A 23,849-nucleotide genomic window follows, 5' to 3' on the forward strand; every position below is an offset into this window, starting at 1 on the left:
AGTCAGAACAGGAACTCAAACAGGGTAGGAACCTAGAGTCAGGAACTAAAGCAGAGGCTGTGGAGGAGTGTTACTTAATGTCTTGTTTTCCATGGCTTACTTATCCTACTTTCTTATAGCACTGACAACCAGCAATGGGGTGTGGTACCACCCACAGTGAGCTGGACCCTCCCTAATTAATCATTGATCGGGAGGACAGTGTCTCACAGACTTCTCTATAGGGTAATCCTTTGGAGACATTTTCTTATTTAAGATTCCCTCTTTCTAGATGCATCTATGTTTGTGTCAGGTTGACAAAAAGTAACTAGTACACTATCATAGGGAAGGAAGCCTAAACTCATATGACACCACTCTTTCTCCCAGGACCTTGTCTATCAGACCTCCTCATTGTCTCCCTTCCTTTGCCTTGTTTTGAGATGACTGTCACTATATAGAAAGTGGCTGGCCTAGAACTCACTCTAAAGACCGGGCTGGCCACAAACTCACAGGTATCACCTGTCTCTGTCTCCTACGTGTTGGGACTAAAGGTGTATGCCACCATACCTGGTCACAAGGTAGCTTTTACAAATATATTTTGTCATCGTTCCTTGTCCTCTGGCTTATTCATCTCTGGCTGCCCACCCCCAACCCCTGGACTCACATACAGATCAAAACAAAAACATAGACTAAAGATGCCTGAACCTCTGAAGATCTATAGCATGAAGACAGGACATCAAGACATTAAGTTTCTTATAAGGTACATGAACAAGCCAATGATTTCCAGTTTGTTCATTCCAGCAGTATAAGAAACCAATCTAAAATTTCTTTGACTGTACTATGATCTTGTGTGATTCTTAGAAGAATGAAATGAAACAAAAGAAAAACAAATCAAAGTTGTAAAGGCTTGATTGCCCAAGAACCAAGGCACAAGAAGGTACTGAGTGGGTACTACAAATGTACTGAATCCACACTGTTGGAACAGGAAACAATTCTAGTTGCCTTTTGACTTCATAGTCTATCTAACTCATATTTGCCTGCATTTAAGACTTAGAAACAAGCTAGCAAATTCACTATGCAGATAGTAAAATGGCAAGGAATTCTTGTCTCTGATAAAGGCTACTCTTTCATTGTTAAGAACATACTTTGGATTTCAGGGCAAAGACTGTATCACTTAATATAGAAAACATGCTAGAATTTTCCAAGAATAGATTGAAGTCAGGAGACTGCAGGCTATAATGTACACAGAAAAGGAGATAAACTAGGAGCTTTGAGTTGATAGTGCTAGGGACACAGGATATACCAAATTCTCAAAACTCAGCTGGCTTCTGCCAAGTAAAGACAAACCTCAATTATCTGTGGTACTGAGTGATAGACATGACACAGAAATGAACACAAAACATGAATGATGGGTTAAGCTAACTAATATTACCAATGACCTAAACTTCTGAGAGACCCTATCAGAAAACTCCAGAGACTGATTTAGCTTTATTCTTATCTTTATGGAAAAGCTAAGACTCAGAGGGTGCTGATGGAAGAGATACTCAGAGCTTGCAATTTGGAAGCAATGCTTGTTATTAATCAGTGCAAGGGAAAGTATTTTTAAAAGTTAACAGATTAAAAATAATAAAAGCTCAATTAAATATTTTCATATATGAAATTAGGTTTGTTTAAAATATCTGTTTAAAAAACCACATTAATTTAAAAACCAAGATAGAATTATCTCCAGTTTAAGTCACTCATTCATTAATTTATTCAATAAATGTTTTTTGAAAGCTATGTATGAGTAATGAGAGAAAAGGAATTTTAATGTCATAGATAAGACATCTCTGAGACATGTCTACAATAGTCACCTTGTGTTTTCCCAGGACATGGGACCAGGAATATTGTGAATAAGAATAATTAATAGAATTCAATAACATATAGTCTCCAAACAGCTCTCTTTTGCTAACTGTAATTTCATATAATTCACATTTGGACAATAAGGACATTAGATATCCATAGATATACATTAAATATAGGCATATATATATTAAAAGTCTGTATCAAAGCATTTATTACAACCTTAATTTTACACATCCTTCCTCATTTTTTCCTTCAATTTGTCTCATATTTGTCATTTTTGTAGCCTACTTCTGTCTTGGGAAATATCCAAGCTGGCAGGCACAGAGAAAAGGCATCTCAGTGATTTCCCAGGCTTTCTTAGGGAAGGAAATGACAAATTAAAGGCTTTTAAAGCAACACCCAATTCAAAGTTCATCGAAGCAGAATGGCCCTGAATCTCTTTCATAAAAACTCCAAGACAGCAGAGGACAGACAGAGAAAATGAGGCAGGGGCAGGCTGCTCCCAGGAGGGGGCTCTGGAGAGACATTTCTTCAGGATTTCAGTAGGAGGTGAAAATAGAACTAAGTAGTAGAAGAAAAGGCTTATTGTGACCTTTTCAAGATAACCTCCAGAAAGACTCACATAATGGCAGAGGTCTCATTTTGGAGCACTAAGGAGCTCTGCTATATAATCTTTCTTTCAGAGAACAAACCATCCCATTTTCAGTGACAAGCCTGGATATATTTCAGGGCAAAGTGGTTGAACTGGTTTATTCAGGGACATTTGTTCTTTGCAAACATTCTCTCAAGGTAAGGCATATTCTGGGGAATAAACCCTGTTTCTGTGTAGATGAAATTTGCATAGAATGACTCTTTATTCTCCGATCCAAGGTAGAGTTGGCTATTTTGAGTGTGAAAAAATAAACCTGGTATGAATTTATCTCTACCACTGCTGGCTGTGAAATCTGGGGCAAGCTATTCGAACCTCTCTCAGCCTGTGCTTTCTCATCTAAAGAAAGGAGATGCACACTTCTTTGTACAGCTTTTAGAAAGATTAAATGATCTAAAATATATTAAAGTGCTTTCACAATGAGGAGTTGGTAGTGTTTCTCAGTGTAGAATAGGTTCTTAGAATACATGAGGTCATGGATTCAGTCCCCAGTACCAGAAACAGTGCCCTGAAAATCATAAAATGATACACAAAGGAGCATTATCAGTATTCTTTTCCAACACTCATTGACCTGGTTTCCATGGCATGGAGGGTACATGTGCTACCCACCAACAAGACATGGGTCCTGACTAATGACCTAAAAGGTACATCGTATACTAAAAATGTACTTACACTTCAGCAACATTCAATTTTATTTATAAGGAAAATGACTATTTTCTTCCCATTTGATTTTGATAAACACTTAATATGAATGGCTATTAAGTATTATTACTTATTATTATTAGTGACTATTACCAATAAAATAGAAGAATAGGTATTATGGTTTTGATTTCTACTTTTATAAATATAGCTTAGAAAATAAAGTTATCATTAATCTCCTCTCCCCAGATGTACAATATTTATCTTTGCAGGTGATCATGTGATCTCCTTGCTATATTTGCATATATATATATACATATATATGTATGTATGTGTGTATATATATACACTTCACCAAACATGCTGCTCTGGGCAGTAAAATGGTATTACTGTGGTAGGTAGAACTAGAGAAACACAATGTTTATCATGGAATGACCACAATACATTTGAAGGAGGTACAGACAGTAAAACAGCAGACTGTCAAGGAGTTTTCTCAGCAAAGATGAAAGTGATAAAGGCGGAGAGCCAGCTTGAAGATGACCCAGAAAGTAGGTGAACACAAAGTAAAATCCTGGCTGCAACAGCATGGTCATACAGAAGAAGGGTGAAGTTGACAAAGCAAGTTAAAGAGAAAACAGTGGAACGTTTCAATGCCTTGCTGAGAAGCTGGGTGATCTTTCAAGATCCAGAAATTCAATAAAGAAAGAATACAGTGGTTCTGGAAAGATAACACAACTAGACAGTGCAAAGGATTTACTGGGAAAATGGGCAAGGAACTAACAGGAAGCCAACTTGATAAAGAGCTATAGCCAAAGGTCGGCAGTATTAAGAGCTGAAAGGCTAGTAGTGACAGCAGAAGGGACTGCATGGACGGCAGTCTGGTATTTCATGCTGAGGGGATATTCTCCCTTAGCACACTGGTTCTCAAACATGGTGTGTTCTTGCTGCCTTGGGCTAACTGAAAGAGATGAAAGTACTTAGCTACGTATTTGAGTAGTCAGGCCTTTAAAGACTTGCCTAGTAGCACTGTCTGTAGAATGCCACACTGTGATTACAGGTGATTGTGTGAAAACATCCCCTAACCAAGGTACCTGTGATATAGTAAATGTAATACAAAACAAAAAGGGCAATGATTTGTATTATCCTGATACCACACAATATTCCTGGCCATTTGGATTTATCTGTTCTACAGTCATCATGAATTATCTCTTGACTTTTCCTTTCCAACAGTTTCTGATGTTTTCTTATTGAACTTCTTTTTACAGTTGGAGTCTAACAACTGGAATCGCTTACCTAATCTACTATGAAGATGAACAAAAGCAGCATTGTCTGTAGTTGATGAGAAATAAGAGGATACTCCTAAGTATCACCAAGATAATGAATCTATTTCCTTAAGTATTTCTGGTAATATGGCCAAACGCATTTAAATTTACATAATCATCAATTTATTTACTTGCTTTTTTCTTAAATTCTAATCTCAAATACATACATATCAAAACCTATGGAACACATGCAACAAACCCAGTACCCCCATTAACATTAATCCCTTTACAACTAAAATAGGAGTTCTTAATCATGCTATATGGCACTCATTTTCTTCTTCGGACCAAAAAAAAAAAAAAAAAAAGTGAATCTGCAAAAGGAGCTGAACAGATTATTTTATCAAACAGTTAAGACATCACATGAGGAAGGAAGGAGCCCTGGCGCTTTTCTCCATGTGCAAGTGTGTGCACTCTGCATACCGAGGTCAAAGCTACAAAGACAACTCACCTGTTTTCTTCCTCAAGATCTGCTAGGATTCTCTCTAGCTCCCCTCTTTCCTCACTCTCTAAGGAAATCAAGATCTGGGCAGGACTACGAGGCTGGCTCAGGGGGGAGTCCTGGTTCAAACTTTGGCAGTAATGCTGGATTAACAAATGTTCATCATCTCTGGAAAATAAAATCAAAGGTTTTGATTTTTCCACCCCCCCTTATTTTGTACTTGGGTCAGGGACTCAGGTGTGTATTTGAAAATGGAAACATTTCTTTGCTCTCAACAATTTGTCAGACCTATTGTTCCCCTATTCTAAAGACATTTAGGTAACTATGGAGGTTGTGGTCTACTATTCTATTGATGGATAATTTAAAGTGCTTCATTTTCAAAAAAATCCACATGGAACTCACTGGCCTATTTACACAGATAAATGAAAGATAGAATTACAGAAAGACTTAGAATCTATATGAACAGCTTAGACTGTTGTTAAGTAATAAATATTTAAAATATAAAAATGTCCATTTAGTGCTTTTGCTACTAAACCTGTCAAGATAATCTGTTCATTAGCCATGCTACTGATACTGACTGGGCACGAAGGAGGGACACATAGTTCTTACAATAGTAAATATTATCTTAAGTGGAAGGCAAGAACTGGAAAGTGCTGTTTCAGTCAGCTAATTTTAACTTATAAGTATCAGAAGTGGATGATAACAATAATTAACCTGTGGATAAATGGTTGTTTTAATTATTGTTTAGATAGAAACACAAAAAGTAAGGGGGGAGTGTGTGGAGACATTAAGATGACTGATTAAAAGAGGACAAGAACAATGCATTCCTCACTAACATAAACCATTAACTGGGGCTAGGGGAGCATATTCTGAGAGGCAGCTGCAGTCTCCTGGAAAGTGGGAATTTTCTAATAACACTCAGGAGGGATTGCTTTCAGGCTGAAGTACTCTAAGTTTCTGAAACCTCCACTTTACCTCCAAGTTCTAGGAACTTCATTTTCTTCTTAATGAGAGAGTAGAGCTCTTTGTTTCTGCTCACGTTTCATTAAGAAGATGCTTGTATACTCCCTTTTTCATACCCATTTAATTTTATTTTTCAAGAGGGAATTTCTGTATAGCCCAGGCTGGCCTCAAACTCAGTCCTTCTGTTTCAGCCTCCTGAGTTCTGAGACTACAGGCATGTGCCTTCATGAACAGCATGCCATATCCACATAAATCTCTGTTGTAAAATATCAAGTCCTTAGGAAAATGTCCTTAAGGCATCCATGTTGGGTTTATTAAATCAGACAAGTGGTGGAGATACAATAAATTAACTTATTATTGGAGGGCCGGGATACATCTCAGTGGGTGAATACTTGCCTAGCATGCATTAAGACCCAGAGATAAAGCCTTATCATCACAAAATAATGATAATAATGAATATTACCATTATTATTGCTATTAAAAGCATTCAAATGAAATCAGCTAATCCACCAAAACTGGGTCTAAATAATGGTGTTTTGCCAAACAACAGAGTGAAAATGGATTGCATGTCCTCAGAATGAGCTAAAGCTGAATTTTGTTGTAAAATAAAACAATTGTGACTTATTATCCTCAAATTCTGAAATTTTATTGCTAGGACTTCCCATATTTAACTGTAAGGTATAATTTTAAGATTCTCTTCCTAGTCTCTTTGACAGTCCATGCCTGCTAGAAACTATCATATGGATACAATCTGAACTAACATGAAAGTTAAGAGCATCAAATATCAAAATGAGAGAGCAGAAGCAAATCATTGAAGCTTTTATATTGAGTTGGTTCTTTAGCTACTTACTTCCTGTGGGAAGATTACATAATAGCATCGCAGCTTTAATTGGGGAAAGGATAGCTGTTTGAAGTAAATGGCTGAGTGTTAACTTCTCTCTCCTTACATTGATCTCTATGTTCTAGATCATATGGTATTCAATAATTATATAGAAATCTGACTTTCATACAATTTCCTTTGAGTTAATCCTTAGGAAGGTTCTTTTTCTAACTGGAGTTAAGACTCTGGGTTCCCACAAAAACTACATAGAATAACTTTACCGTGCTTTCATTTACCTATTCTGCACAGTAAGGTGTTAAACCAATCTTACTGCAGCTTATCAAATTGAAAGCATCATTGAAGTTTGACTTAATTTCTATTCTCCATGTTATTTGTTCAGTTAGTGGATCCTCTATTTCTTCGCTAAGCACACTTCTCCCTCTCCCTAGTCACCATTTACTTAAATTATGGTACTATTCTTCTGTGTTTTGTACTATGAGCACTGCCCAAACCTGTTGATGATGTCTCTGTTTTAGTGCCAAGTAGGTTCTTGGTCATTTGTAACAGTAATGCATCTCCTTTGTACAGCCTGACCAAGCTGGCTTATCCTACTGACAAACTAAGACCTGCATTTGTCTTCCCTCGTCTGCAAACCCTTCACAAGACTGCCTTTCTATAATGATGCTAAACCACAATCTAATGAAGGAAAATGCCAACCTAACAGTATTTGGGTATAACAATTATATAAGAAGATCTTATTTCCAATTCCCATGAATAGAGGAAATCCTATTTACTTATTACTTTCAAATATCACCTTATTTTTTATTCTAGTGTGGTCAAAGTGATTTGGACTTAGTAATTTGTAATCATATGATATTAAATAAATGTAAATAAGGTAAAAAGTTTTTTTGCTACTCTAGATTGATGCTTGCATTTATATGAGCTCATTCTGTGCCAGGTTTTTAAGAATTAAAGAAAAAAGTCAATGAATGACTTTGAAAGATCAAATGAATATGATGCTAATTCCTATATTCTGTACTGTCCTACCTCTACATCCTTCAAAGCAATTCATCGTCAGGAACATTTTGTAAAAAGAGATGCGATACTTACATGCTCTCATTAGGAGAGATGCTATCATTTAGATAAGATCCATTGCTGTTTTCCATTTCTGCTAGCCTGATAAAAAACGTAAAAGCTCATTAAAACTTATGTGATTTCTTAGAATCTATTCAAGACCTAAGTGAACATTCCTGAAAACTAAAGAACTCATGGCAAGAGGAGAAAGAAATCCTTCAAATGAAAGGATGTGTGTGTTGTCTTAACCAGTTGAAGCAGCTAATTAATAGTTTTGATTTTCTAATGTAAAAACTATGGGAAGCTATATTTTGTTGGTGTTTTGTTTGGGATTTTCCCCCTACAGATCAATCTTCCTTTCACTGAGAAAATCTTTCCTAAGAGCAAAACCACACCTTCCACTATCCCTTGTCTTTTAAGTCAATGAATACCTTTTCACTGACAATAGACGCATATAGCTAGTTAATGCTTGCCACAATTGATGAGCATGTCCAGTCAGCAGGATGTTGATAAAAGATGGATTCACAGTAAGTCTTCTATGTGTTCTGCCACCAATTTAATCATAAAGTCTTTCGACAACCAGAAAAAAGTTGGATATACTTACTTAACAAGCACAAGATATAATTAGGAGTTCAGTGTTTAGGTATAAAAGTCCTCTCAAATACTAAGAAGTTGGTAAGAAAGGTCCAAGAGTTAAGAAAGTTGTTATCTTTTACAAGTACATCATGTAAATAAACAGAAATCAAAGGCCAGTGCTTTCATATTATTTGGGTACTCTTCTCCACAGATTAATATATCTAGCCTAGTAGTTTTCTAAGGAAGTTAGAGGACTCATAAGGCAATTTAGCAAGTGTGTTCAGTATACAAGTGCAACAAAGCTACCAGAAATGTTGAAAGGCCAGGGTTTAAGTAAGATTGGTCTGCATCCATGCTGTTGTTGGTGTCCAACACCTCCATGCAGTAGAATGGCATGCACGTTAGAGGGCAAGTTGATTAGTAGAGATCAGAAAAGATTGAGGAAGAAAGAAAATATTTGTTTAAATTTATTATAGGTTAGGTTCCTTGGTTAGTTATTTCAATCAATATTTCCCTGGCATTCAACTAGTCTCATACCTGCTAGCATAATGTTCAATGCGTGAATGAGTATCATCGTGTGAAAGCTGGGGGGACGAGGCAGGCCTATAAGGCAGAAAATGTGATTAGTCATAGATACCACCCGTTACTGGAGAAAAAAGACCCCCACCACACACTTACGTTATATACATGGCCTAGAATGACTTTATTCCAAGTCTAAGAATAACGCACAAGTAGGTGCTCCCAAATAGAAGACAGCATCAAGTATTTTAAAGCAAGATTTGAGAGATGATTTCTGCTTTTCTTAAAACCCATAAAGATAAAAGAAAAACTTCCCTAAGAAGTTTAAATTACACAAAAGATATGGGGGGGGTGTCTACATAGCATTATACCTTCTTAACTTATAAATGTTCATATATTAGATAGAGTTGCAAGGTTGTCTTAGTACTATGTGTTTAAAACTGAAAATAGCTTACACACATCTATGACATTGACTAGTATCTTTGAGCACAATGAAAACTATGTTTCCTTAGTACATTTGCAGTCCATAATTTTAGCTCCAATGAAGTTATGCCATTGGGTAGTTCTTAAAATTCCATGTATTAAAATATTTTACTAACCTAACAGCAGTATTACACTAGTATTTTATAGAGAAAATAGAATGACTCAAAGTCTTATCAATGATTTTAAAAGAATAACTAAATTTAGTCAGATATCATGGTATCCAGAATAATTCTTATTAAGGCTAATGTACTTGCAAATCAGACAGGAAAACAAGGGGGGAGATGAGCATGGCAGCTCTGTAGGAAAATGACAAACATACCTTTGCTTCATTGGACAGGCAGAATCTTTGGAAAGGTTAGTGTTTTTCATACTTTATATCTGATCTATTCATTATCTGGGAAATTTTTATACCTTCCTTATCCAAAAAGAAAATGCTCTGAAAACATGTTTGGACTTGTGCTTTTTGTTTTATTGGAATGAAATTCAAGGTCTCTTCTACTTCTCTCCTGACATAGAAAGGACTTCGATAAAGGAAGGTATGAACACAAATTTCAGGAGAAATTGGTGAGACCTCTGGTTTAGCCTAATGCATAAACAGCATTCAATGACTCTGTTTGGCATGAAGAGAAAAATGTTTGAGTTTCTCGTATACATATAGGCTTCAATAGAAAATGTGCCCCAAATTTGTATTTTTTTAAACAAAGAAACATTGTAGTAAGATAATCACAACACACTACAACAAACAACCAGAGAACTGGAAGCCTTCCTTGAGAGATAAAGGTCTTACCATATTGTCTAAGTCAAATGTAAATCATGAGAGCAATGTTGTCTAGGTCAAGTGTAAAATATGTTCACAGTTCATGTGAAAACAAAAAAGATGACTAGTCAACTCAGTTGGCAGATCCAAAGATTCCCCTGTGAGTTTTCACTTCATTTTTTGGATATTTAATCTGCTCATTTTATAGACTCTTAGAATAATCTATTACTAGGAAGCTGTGAAGGTTTGTTTTGAAATCATCCCTGTAAATAAAGATAATTTAATGCTTGGATTGTTCGGCTTGTAAATATACTCTGAAATAGAGCAGGCTTTTAATTATATATGTCTCTAAGCTAAAACTGACCAGCGAGGAAAATATATTAGTAGTATTTTCCATTATAATAGTTGCTACAGTGGTAGTGTACATAAAAAGAAGGCAAATACAAGACCCTGGAGCAAAACTACACCAGGCGTAGGCATGGAAATCCAAAGTAGTTTGCTGCAATCATACAGGAAAGTCTGATACAGAGCTTTAATTCTCAACCTCGAGGATAATTTCAAATTATTTTTTCTATTAATGTACATAGCACCTAGTGCAGCATGTATAAGAACTTGTAGTAATTAGAATTCTGAAAAAGCACAAGAGGCATTTGCTGTACTAGAAAAACAAGCAAAAAGAAAGTGCTGGTCAGAGAAGAAATTCAAATCTAAGAATTGATAAAAATTGCTCTAAAAATAAACCTAAGTATAAAGCCTCCAAACGGAAATAATAATATGGCTCCCACTTCCTGCTTTGTAAATACAGAGCAATATACCAATTAGGATCATTTCCAATTGTCCCCAAGAATCTATTTGGCCAGTGCCATCTTACACACCACCACTTTGTCTATTGTGGAAATTCCGCAAGTAAGTTCTAATGCACTTAGATTAGACAGCAGAAGAGCTCCAAGAACACTGCTAGCCTGTCTCCCTTGTGGATAAACAAAATGAAAGGCCGATGCTAGATTCAGTTTAAAATAATATGACAGATACGAGAAAACAAGGGTTTTGTCTAAGAAAAATACAAAAGATTTGTATCTCTGGAAGCTTTCCAAGTCTGTGTTCCATATTAAATAGATTAAATACCACCATTATCATAAGATTTGTTACTATCAAATAAATCTTTACAAAATAAAACATGTTAGTACCTAATTCTTCTGCTTGAATAGGACAGCTTCACAATAGACTTGTCTATTAGAAAATTATGAGTAAAAACTAATAAAATTACAGTATTAAAAAGTACAGACTAGCCTGCTGGGTTTGTTTTCTTCATTCAAATTAGAACCTCCCACTCTTTCTGAATAATCTAGCCAACTTTTGATAAAAAGGCAACCTAGGAGTATATTTTAAGTGTTAGAAAGATAGTTTAATAAAGAATGACATTGATTTTTAAAGTGCTTCAAAATTTTAAAAAGACAAACAACCCCTACTTAAATGAAGTTACTGTAACCTGACTCTGAAGATAATTTCCCATTAACTTGTATTGTATCTTCTCCTTTCCTTTCAAGGTACTATTTCCTGTTACTTTTAGTATTTAAAAACTCCTTCTGAATCCTCACTTTTTCCCTGCTTAAACTTCTTCTAACACAGAGTAATCTATATACTTGGCCATCTCAGAACTTCAGTAGATAAAATGTCCATATTCATAAAGGTTTTCAACGTCTAGAAACAGACTACTGAGGTTAGAGATAATGATTACCACCGTCATGCAAGAAACATAACTGAATCTAGTAGCTGCTCAAGCTGTTTAAGCATTAGGAATAAAGAAAAGAGGCAATAGGTACAATCTCTCAAAATTAAATGACACAATAATGTGGGGCTAAAAGCAAAAAGAAGTCTTCTAATTCCGTTGGGTAATAAGGACCTAAAATATCTCAATTAATACTTCATATTTCTCTATGTATCTTTTAAGTTAAATTATATGGAAATGATATAAAAATGAAATCAATTAAATTCTGACATAAGCCACTCTTTCAAGATATTCCCTACTTGATATAGGCTACAGCTATCAAACTTTAAATAATTTGATAAGGTTACACTGAAACTATTATGAAAACACTATATAACTTTTATGTAGGTATTTTTTTGCTAGTGTGCATATCAAAGATCTCCAAAAGATCTCATCGAAGTCTCACTATGGTACTCAAGGTGGTCTCAGATTACCGGGCTCACCCAAGTAATCCTCTTGACTCTGCCTCTTAAATAGCTAGGACTAGTTGTGCTCACTATAATACCTAGCTCCAAAATAGTTTTCTACCAATATAAACAGAAACAAATCATTTGTGTACACTAGTATTGATATCAGACTATAGTATACTTCTTCCTTGCTTAAACGCATAACAGTTTATGAACTGAATGTTTTGCAGAGGAGATAAAAATGAGTTTATCTCAAATATCAGAACCCCACATTTGTGAAAAGTTATCAAACAGCATGGCATAACTTAATTTTTAAAAACATCCACATACTTCAGAGAAATTAGTCTATCAAACTCAGGGCCATACTCTCAAATAGATGTTGTTGATTGCTTAGTAGTCCAGCTACAACTGCTTCTAAGGAACACACCATCACCCTTCTGAAGGTCTTCATGTATTATGTTTCAAGAAACAGGCTTTCAAATGCCATTATCCAAACAGGAGGCTCTTTCTTGTCTATATTTGAAGGACTATCTAAACTATAAAGATGTCTTCCAGGAAGACAGCTAAAACCTGAAAAATTCTTTTCATTTTTATCAGAACTCATGCCAGGATGCTGCTGGCTAGACTTCAGCAGAGAGATTTGCACTATCCAGAGTCTCTGCAGCTATGGTAGATGGCACTTACTGAGAAAGGAAATCAACAACAACAACAACAAAATAATAAATAAATTAATTAATTAATAAATAGGAAATTAAAATGTCGTTAAACAAAACCAAGCTGAATAAACAAACAAAGAAACGGAAAAGATAAACCAAGCGAGTGAGTGCTGGCAGTAGCAGTGCCCTTAGCAAAAGTACTCACGCAGAATCTACTGGCCAGAAGTTGATCAGAGTAACGGGACTGCAAAACAAAAAATGAAGTGGTGAAAAGAGACACGAGCAAACTAACTCAGTGGCAACCGAAATTATGGAAAGGTCAAAAGGAATAAATAAAATATAATCAAATTAGGTTTAAACCATGGAAAGCAATAGCCAACTAAAAGTAAAACATGAATGAAAAGCCAAACAGATAATTGTGAGATTGCCATCAACTACAGGAAAATATAAGGAGTACGGTTAAAGGAAGGAGGGAAAGATAACATCCGATCGACCAGGAGACTCATTCCTACTTACCGTGAAATCATTTCCTGGTACTGGGTATTTCTCTCAAGTGGAAAAGAGTGACTAGGTATGACCACACAATTAGATACAAAAAACACACATGTCCACCGATTTATGAGAGAAGAAAATCAAAATGAAATATTGTCATCACTCATCTGTAAACAGTCCCATAGCTTTTAAAAGTCTTATAAGGCAATTTGTGATGATATTTTGCTGTGGGTTTTTTTTTTTTTTTTCTTCCTGTAAAGTCAAGTTTGACTTTTGGAAAATTTTCAAGAGAAAATGTAATTGAACATCAGATTGTTTGGGGTTTTTTTTTTCTGTTGTTGTTGTTTTTCAGCTAAAGTAAAAGCAACAAGGGAGAGGAACTTAGGAGACTGTTTGCATCTGGGAGTGAAGGAGGGTTTTTGGCTGGGAGGAGTTCAAAGATATATCAAATGCAAGTTTGCTTTGCTTCTGCCACTACTCACGTTTCCATGTTGTCCCCCTCTAACACAGTCTGCACTGGCAGGTAGCCCATTCGGGGATGCTTCGCAAAATACCTTTTGGTTCGAAATTTGTTTTTTAGTACCTTGGCGAAGTCGCGAACATCTTCTCCGGATGTAGTCTAAAATGGAAATGATGAAGAGAGCATTTTTAGGAGAGTGCCATTTCAAAACAAATGGCCATGTGATCTTGATATTCATGGTTTATAACCAGGAAGAATATGGGAAATATGAGCCAAGGCCGTGCATTCAAACTTGACTAACTTCGGTGGGTTACTTATGTCTATTAAGCATGTATCAGTGGTAAAAGAGGGGTATTGAAGGTCGATGAAATAGCTCAGTTGGCAAAGTGCTTGCCACATAAGTGAGTCTGAATTTCCTGCAGCCACGTCAATGCCAGGCATGGTGGTACATATTTGTAACACTAACACTAAAGAAAGCAGAGACGGTAGATGTTGTGGATTTGGTATAATGCTTGCATTATGGATTCCCAAAAATTGCACAAGAATTCATCATGTGAGATATTATGGGTCCTGCCTCCAGCTGGTTCTGATTGGCAAATAAATTTGCAGGCAGCCAATGGCTGGGCAGGGAGACAGAGGTGGGACTTTAGATTTCCTGGGCAAGGGAACCCAGGGAAGAAGGATTTAGAACCGCCATGCAGGGGACGCAGAAAGATCAGGCCTGAGAAGTGCAGGATAGAGAGACAGCCGACATATAAGAGTCATGGCCCAGGAGGGCTGCAGCCCAGAGCAGCCAAGATGGTATATAAGTTTAGTACATAAAAATTCACGACTATCAGAGGGGGAGAGTGTACTAGCTGAGTGGAGGTTTGAGAATAGCCCTGCCATTGAGCTGCTTAGGGCATGTTAAAAATTAAGGCGCTCTGTGTGTGTGTGTGTGTGTGTGTGTTTGTGTGTGTCATTTGAGAATCCACAACATTGGAGTGGTAGCAAGGAACTCGTGCTGCCACCACCGGACAAGTAGAGTGGATTAATATATTACAGCAACAGGTGGGTCCCTAGATTTCATGTACCTGCCAATGAGGTCAACCTGTGACTTCTGGATTCTATGAGAGACAGGGCCTCATAAAATAGGGTAGAGAAAGATACCAGTCTTTAACCTGTGGCCATCACACCTAACAGTACAAACATATATAAACACACAAAAATAAATAAAAATGAAGAAGGGCAATAAATAAAGTATTCAGGCTACTTGATGAATGATAGCTTACAGAAGATGGAAGCCTAACTTCAACTTTTCCTCTTCAGTAGGTCTTAAACTACTTAGTTGACATGAGTATCGGGCAATTCATAGCATGGTGTACTCTCCAATCTTTGTAATAGGAATAATAGTGAGGAAAACAGTTAAATATTTGCAAGGATAACCATTGATGGATGAAACCCATGTTCAAAGGAGAGCAGAACCTCTGTTAATCTTGCTAAAACATAGATTTTGGTTTATAAATCTAGGGCCTGAGTGTATACATTCCGGAGACGCTTCCAGGAGCACTCATGTAGCCATTCGTTCTGTGTCTCAGTAAAATGTCTGAGTTTATGTTCATACCATCTCACTACAGCTTTTCCCAAAGCCTAATACCTACTGGATGTTTTAGTCTGACATGTTTGAGGTTTTGCACATCTTACTTATAGACCCTTGGGCAAGTATTTTAATCTCGGGACAATAGGATCCTCACCTGTTAAAAGAGGATACAAATAACAATACCTATTGCACTAGAAGGCAATTGAAAAGGTAAGTGCTTACTAATCATGTAAATGAGCTATTAAGTATGGCCATGTAAAACATATTTTTCATGTGTCAGTTGATAATATGTCACAGCGCTAAAAGGCAAACAGTAGTGAAAGAAGGTGGTAGGTTATACACTTTGAAGAATACATATAATACTCTCCTCCAGTTTCAACATGCTCTATGGACAAAAGCCCTCTTTATATAATTGCTAAGGTTGCATAAAAGAACTGTAAGATATCCTCCCTACAACATGGTAAAATGTGAAAATGTATTAATCATTCAGAGATATTTATTGCATGCTTAATACTTTTGTTAGGTATCAGAACATGCCTTGTATGAGCATAGGGTGGTAGAACTGGAAGGAAGGAAGGAAGGAAGGAAGGAAGGAAGGAAGGAAGGAAGGAAGGAAGGAAGGAAGGAAGGGAGGGAGGGAGGAAGGGAGGAAAGGAGGAAGGGAGGAAAAGAAAACAGCATTAAACACTGCAATATGCAAATCTAGAATCCACCCTTATCAGGTGAATGAGCTCTTATCAGGAGGACATTAACTTACCGGAGTGCAATACTCTACCATGGGGTAGTGCATTTTATGGCCCTTGGCAACTCGGCCAGAAAAAAAGCAACTTTGGCAGATGTCATAATTAAAATGCTTTAGGCTTCTGTACCTGATAAAGATAGAAACAAATGTTTATGTATTTCTCCAAATCATATTCCCAAAGAACACTCTAGGCAACCTTCTCCCACACTGTTGTTTGTAGAAACAGAAAGCAGTGCTCGTTTGTCCTCACATAGGAAGCTATTAACTTCTTCCTCTAGATTTTTCCAGTGCCTCTCCTAGAGGATCAACACATTTTGGTGGAACGATTATCCCATAAACATCCATATGGAAGAAAAAAATTTTAAAAATCTTATTTAAACTACACTGGAATTCTTTCAGATTAAATAGAAAGATGTGGCCAAAATGCCTGGTCTTTTAAAGACCAAATACTCAAACATGAAAGATATGACAGACAGATTCACCGCATGCTGCCTATTCATTACAGGGACAAGCGCACTCGGAATAATTATTCTAACAAAATTACCAAAAATGAACTTACACAATAAGTAATCAAAATAAAAATGCCACTTAAAAACAACACTTCCTTTAATTATAAACTCTAAATTGGTTGGCATGATTTACCTTTGTGTCAAATTGGACAGTCTCTTTTCTATCTTCAGAAATTCCTCACCATATGATATTGCCATCAGCACCACCAAGAACAGCAGCAGCAACCACAGCGTTGGCTTAAGTGAGGATTTTTCTAATTTATAAGTACTGGTTGATACATTTTCCTACTATATATACTTGCTCCATTCCTCCTGATTTTTGCCTTCCTCAGATAAGAGCCTCAGCCAATTCAGATAAACATATTCCTGTTGTCACATATGGAAAAGTGGGAAGAAAAGCTAGCTACCTTTTTAAAAAAGATCTCAACCATCATTTGAGAAGGGATAAGGAAGAAAGAGAAATGCTGATTCTTAAAATAATCTAATTTGATAAAAGCAAAAAAATTGAAGGTTAAAAATGGGGAGGGGAGGCACTCTTGGTCCTCCAAAGCACAGTACTTTTTTTTTTTCTTTTATAAAAATTTCCAGCGTTGTATACAAATCCCAATGGCCCAGGAAGCTGGCTCAGGAAGATAAGAAATAGAATGCGGTCACCTGCAGCTCCTCCCCCACCCCAGCCTTGCAATCCCTATAGCACACTTCTCATCTGCCCAAAATCAGGAAAGAAAGAAGGTATATTTGTCTGTCTAACTAGGTTTTAGAAATGTTTAAACTTTTTATTTTAAATTAAACCTCTTTGTAAGCTACATGAAATACCAAAGGAAAAACATCAATAGTAAAAGAACTGGAATTTTTAAAAGAAAGGAAATAAAGTAACAAAACAAATTTAAGCACCACTAGAAATGTGTATTTACTAATGCTAAGTGAATTCTGAAGGGGCATTAGCTACAAAGCTAGTGTATAATCCTGTTGCTTATACATGGTATAAATAAGCTCATATCAATCCAGGTATTTAAATGCATCATCATTTCAAAATTAGGACATGGGATTATTATTAGGTTAGTTCATTTAAAAATATCCTACTTCTCCAAATGAGTTAATTGTTTTCCATATTATTTTAAGAATGCCAAAACAATAGCGTGTTTTTCCCCTCTCTCACACCTTTACATACATATGGCATGCTTTCTCTTTTTAGCTACTTTGTGAATCTCATTTGTTTACATAGCTTTTATTTCCTTAAGAATTCAACGGGATATTATAGAAAGAAGAAAATCAGATTCAAAAAGAAAGAAGAAAGTTCTAGGATGCCTGGAACAATTCCTGTTACTTAAGGGGTAAAAAGAAGTGCTGCCAAGTGAGAAAGAGACTGAGCTACCAGGATGCGTCTTCCCAGAATAGAATCAACTCTTCGTTTTATAACTGATTCTTGGAGAATTTCTATAAACAGAAAAGGCCATGAAAAGGAAAACAAGGGTAAAAATGTTTTAGTTCCAGGAAGGAGGAGGTACAGTTCATCTGGATGCCCTTGAAAAACAAATATCACTGTGGAAACAGGTACTCGGGCTTGCCCAACCAAAACTGAGGTTGTGAAGAGCTAGAGTGAAGGTGGAAAAAGACATCTGCCTAATGAGTCAGGTCCACTGAAATAACCCTGCGATCTGGGGAACTGACAGCCATGATCGATGCTTTAGCTCCATCACTTTCTCTCCCACTTTAGAAAGGAACAAACTCACAGCAACTGGCATGGGAAAGAAAAAAATAAAACCTAGTCACGACAAATTGAGGGACAATGAGATGATTTTCTTGAATACTAATACCTGAATCCAATGATTGGACACTCCTTACAGATGTTACACTTGGCTTGATGCTTGGCAGTTTCAGCAGCAGCCACTCTGTGCAAGACGGGCAGCCACACCATAGACTGGGGTTCCAGGCGCATCCAGTCAAGGAAGAGAGCGGCTTCAATCTCAGGTTTATTATTGGCCTGGGAAAACAGAAGGAGAAAAGAAGTGGGACAATAGTATGCAAAGAGAGATGGTGAGAGAGTAAGACCGTATTAATTTATTTAGGTAATACATCAAAAAAAAAAAAAAAAAAAAAAAAAGAATAGCAAGAATCCCATCTCCCAGCAAGGGCATCTGTTTATAGCTTTTCTCTGCTAATACTCCCTTATCTATCAGAGCCTATCCTCTGGTAAATTGTTGTTATTACTCTGTCTAGCTACTAAATGACAACAAAACGAAACCAAGAAATAGTTTCAAAGGTGAAGCAAAAATACACAGCCGAATGATACTTGATTTACGCTTAATTTTTTTGGTCAGGTATATAAAAGGTAGCTGGAAGTGAAGTGTAAAGTATTTACTGATTAAAATGGAAAGAAAGGGGTAAACACCTCAAGGAACGGTTGATTCTTTTTTTTTTTTTCCCTCTGCAAAAATTCCATTTCCAAGATCTCATATTTACAGAGAAAAAAACAGACACAGATTGTGATAGTAGAGAAGTAGCTTTTCAACAGTCATACTACTACCTGATGGCTTATACTAGTTCCCAGCCATCATAGACTCTGGATGCAGAGCACTCACTCCGTCATGGCACTCCATTGCTTCGCTACTTTTCTCTTTCAAAGTCCCAATTTCATATATGTGATTCATTTTAGACAATACAATCATCTTAGCACACTTAAAACATATCAACCCATCAGTTGACTGATGTTATTATAGTCGTGCATTTTAATCATACCTTGATGTTTTCAATCTTACATGACTGTACTTTTCTATATCATTAGATAGCTTGATAGCATATTGGCTTTTTTCTCTTTATTGACTCATTAATCTCACTTATTCAGCTGAAGTCAGTTCTATCTGAAGCGTATCTTTTACAATTTTCTTTTAGAAGATGTCTGCTGGTCATGGATTGCCCAAATTAAGTATCAAAATATCTCCTTTTAAAGTCACACTCTTGATAGCAGTATTTAGTGGATATAAAATTTTATATAGACAGTTTCAAGGGATATTTTTCTCATTTTGTTTTAGCATTTGAAATGTTATTGTACTTTTATCTCAGTTTCTGTGTTGCCACTATTGAAAAGATTGCCATTCCTATGAAGTTCATTGTCCTTTTCCAGTGGGTTCCTGAAAATGTGGCTTAGAGGCTTTAATCAGCTCTAGAATCTTCTCAGTCATGATTTCCACAAAGAACGTCTCTTCTGCATTCCGTCTCTATTTTGCTTATGGTTATATCATAACCTAAGTGTTAGACATCTACATTATGCATTGTACTAGTCAGGTAGTCCCTGGAATCCCCCACCCCCACCCCGTTTACAATCCTTCATTTGTCAACTTCCATGTCTAATAATTTCTGCTGCCCTATTATCTGGGGAAATACTCATCTATTTCCTTATCAATCTGGTTTGCTATAAAGTTTTAAATCTTTTAAAATATAATTATTTATTTTATGAGTATGTCTGAATATCCGGGTATATGTAGATACACCTCATGCATATGGCAGCCTCTCAGAAGAGGAATTGGATGTCCTGGAACTAGATTTGCACATGGTTGTTAGCCACCATGTCGGTGTTGGGGACTGAACTGAGTTACTCTACAAGAATAGCAAGTTTTTATTGTTAAAGATTTATTTTTTTATTCTATGTATTTGAGTACACTATAGCTGTACAGATGATTGTAAGTCTTCATGTGGTTGTTGGGAATTGAATTTTTAGGACCCCTGCTCACTCTGGTCAACTCTGCTCACTGAGTCCCTGCTCCCTCCCGGCCCAAAGATTTATTTATTATTATACATAAGTACACTGTAGCTGTCTTCAGACTCACCAGAAGGGGGTGACAGATCTCATTATGGGTAGTTGTAAGCCACCATGTGGTTGCTGGAATTTGAACTCAGAACCTTAGGAAGAGCAGTCTTACCCGCTGAGCCATCTCACCAGCCCAATAGCAAGTTTTCTTAACTGCTAAGCCATAACAACCCCCAAATTTTTAAAATTTCATTTTAAACATGTTTTAAAATCTTTAAAATTTTATCCATTGTGAATTTCTTTGCAGTACTGGAATTGAGACCTAACATCTTGAAAATAGTATGTCAGTCAGTATCACTTAGCACTGCTTATCAGATTTCTTGATGTCTGTCATCTGGTCAGTTTTGAAGTCAGTTACAAAGTTTATATGTAGTCCCCTGAAGATGTTTTCGTGGTTGTCTAACAGCACTAACATTATTCAAAAAAATAAAACCAAATAAATAAACAAACAAACAAACCAATCTACCAGCCTGAAGCAGCATGCACAGGACCCTCCTGGACCTGCATCAGATCCTCTGCAAATGGCTTTCAGTTTAATATTTTATATGGAATTCCTGAGTGTATGAACAATGGGTCTCTGATTTCTTGTGCCTTCTCTTGGGCTCTTTTCCTTCTATATGTTTGTCTTGTCCAACTTCAATGCGATACTTTTTGTTTCTTCTTATTATACATTTTTTAAAAAATGATCTACCTAATTTTTACTTACTTTGATTTCTTATGTGCTTAGCTGCCTATGATCTTTTCATAATTTCCGGACATACTTTGTACGAATGAACCACATTCTCCACAGATGATTTCTTCTTTTGGTATTGCCAAAAATAGAGAGGCACTATTTACTCTAAAACCATCCTAAATTGAATATATGGCATGGCATCTTTAGTAGAATTACAGCTAATAAGTGAAGTGCCATCCCATCCTGCCCCTTTCAGCACATACTTTGCTAATAAAGGATCTAGCTCCATCATGTCAGAATGACAAGTAGAATTGGACCAAGACTCCATTTACTTTGTAACACTGACCCCACTTCAGCAGTACTCTAGTCCTTACTAACTCCTAATGACAAATGTAACACCAAATTAATGAGCTTTTTAGCCTTGGGATTTCCTTGTTACAAAATGGTATCAATGCAATCCACTGATCAAAACGATATGCCAATCCCTTTCCCCTATGTGAGACACATCACAGACAAACTGGGATTTTTTTTTTTTTTTTTTAAGGAATCGTTTAGATTCTTAATGGAAAGATGAAAAAAAGATCATGCAAGTCAATGCATTGTTTTCAAAGGACTGGCATCATGGAGCTGAATCACAGAGTCCAAAATCTTAGCCAGTGCCAGTGTATTCACTCACACAGCCACTGTCTAAATATCATCCAGGTGAGAAGAGTATTACTCAGGTGAGAAAGCATCCTGAACATCTGTGTAATGGACCCTAGTGCCAAATGTTTCATCATGCTGAGCTGAAATCACAACAATCAAGCAAAGGATGGGAAAGTTCTAAATTCATAGCCCTAGAATCCAAACCCCAGCTTTGCTACTCACTGCCCATGCAGCCTTGGGAAGATATCTTTATCTGTATGCCTTAACCTTCCTCTGTTATGAAACTGAAAATTTTAACATTACCTGTTTCTTGGGGCTGTTTCAAGATTATGTGAGCCACCAAAGTGAAAGCCATCTGTGTCAGTGTTTGGCATTTAGCACACAACATTTTTGCAGAGGTTATCATTGCCAGCATCAGCCATCTGACTGGAAGCCTATATAGAACCCAAGGCTTCATACATGCTACCTTTAAGCAGCCTTTTCAAGGTTTATCAGAACTGCTCCCAGTTCCTTTTATTTCTTCTTCATGGGGTATCATCTCAGTTTGCCAATGTCCTTCCAAACAATGATTTTTGAAATATGTTCTATTGGGAATGATACCTCCGTTGCTCTGTACGGGGTAATGAATCACTTTTATTTGATCTAGACTACAATTTCTGCTCAACTCAACTCTGGGTCAATGTTTGCCAGTACATTCAGCAAAATGTTTTATGAAAAGAACGTCAAAGTAATTAAGGATTTATCTTCAGTATTTCACCAGAGAAAAACCATGTTAAACTTCATTTGATCTCAAATTTTCCCAACTTATAATTCAGTGAGCCCCCCCCCCCAAGAACTTTTTTCCCTTTGAGTTTACAATGTGTATGAGCACCACAATACATTAACGCTCAGTTAAGCAATATGGTGAATTCTGGTGTCTTCTGTTACCTAGAGTTCTTTCACACTAATTGGGATTTCTTTCCTTTCATATCTGTCAAGAAATTTACTGTTGGTTTAAGCCCATTGTAAACATCTCACTGGTTTAAAGTCCTGATAACAGTAAATTAACTATTGCTTCCAACGTAGGGCTTTTCATATTTTAAAATATATGTTCTCTTCACATTTAAAAGTTACTGGTGAAGCTAACCATGGTGCCTCATGCCTTTAATTCCAGTATTCAGAAGGCAGAGGCAGGTAGATCACTGTGAGATCAAGGCCAGACTGGTCAACATAGTGATTTCTAGAACAACCAGGGCTACATAGAAAAGACCATGTCACAAAAGAGAGAGCAGTCAGTGAGAGGGAGCGAGGAAGAAATGGGGGATCAAGAGGGAGAGGGAAAGAGATATATTACTGCTTAAAGCATTGAACAGACCACAGACCAAGGGCCAACATTAAACACTTTACAAAAGCCTACAAGTTTAACATAACTGGTGATTCTGTCCTCTCTGGTTGTTGAACTATGACTCTTCCCTGTAGTATCATCTAGTATCTGCTGCACACATTTCTCCATCACACAAAGACATAGGAGACTTTGTCAAAAGAACTGCCAAGTGATCAACTACACAATATGCCCTATAACAATCTCTTGCTCTACTGGTCTAGAAACGCAATTTAGCAAAATAACCCTTTCTAGCCAGAAGACAAACCATTATAGAAAAGCAATAAATTGAAAAGCATTACTAATTCATTACTACTTATACTATGAATTTACTCATGCTTAATCAGAAACTGTTAGCATTGCTTCTAGGCTCTGCCCCACAGTTACCTTGGCAACAGCCAGGTATGCCTGATTCATTATAAGAGAGGCTGTTTGCCCCCTTCTCACTCTCTTACCCTCTTACGTTCTTACCCACTCTTTGCCTTCTCTCCCCATTCTCCTTCCCCCTCTCTCCACATGTTCCTGGCCAGCTTCTCCTCCCTCTGTATCTTTTCCTCTACTCCTTTTGTCTGTCTTGCTCTCTCTGTCTTGCTCTCTCACTCTTTCTCTCTCTCCTCCCTCTCTCTCCCTCTCCCCCCCCACCCCCCCTCTCTCTCTGCCTTTCTCTGCCTCAACTCTCCTCCTCTTA

General features: G+C 36.8%; 1 protein-coding gene across 5 annotated transcripts in view; it reads right to left on the bottom strand.

Moving 5' to 3' along the window:
- The window catches only part of Dmd (dystrophin), a 2,436,643-nt gene that overhangs the window by 47,456 nt on the left and 2,365,338 nt on the right, over positions 1-23,849 (bottom strand). For 2 of the 5 annotated variants that reach the window (XM_029473188.1, XM_021152895.2), the window contains 7 exons: positions 18,493-18,659; positions 16,182-16,293; positions 13,868-14,004; positions 13,099-13,137; positions 8,841-8,906; positions 7,764-7,829; positions 4,880-5,038 (listed from right to left, as the gene is read on the bottom strand). In XM_029473188.1, the coding sequence (XP_029329048.1) occupies positions 4,880-5,038; positions 7,764-7,829; positions 8,841-8,906; positions 13,099-13,137; positions 13,868-14,004; positions 16,182-16,293; positions 18,493-18,659 (746 nt within the window). The remainder of the gene's footprint in view (positions 1-4,879; positions 5,039-7,763; positions 7,830-8,840; positions 8,907-13,098; positions 13,138-13,867; positions 14,005-16,181; positions 16,294-18,492; positions 18,660-23,849) is intronic. The other 3 variants (XM_085838134.1, XM_029473191.2, XM_085838135.1) reach the window with 3 other exon arrangements.

The sequence above is a fragment of the Mus caroli genome, unplaced genomic scaffold (assembly GCF_978045245.1).
Source record: "Mus caroli unplaced genomic scaffold, Mus_caroli_1 scaffold_5, whole genome shotgun sequence".
In the NCBI taxonomy this organism is placed as follows: Eukaryota; Metazoa; Chordata; class Mammalia; order Rodentia; family Muridae; genus Mus; species Mus caroli.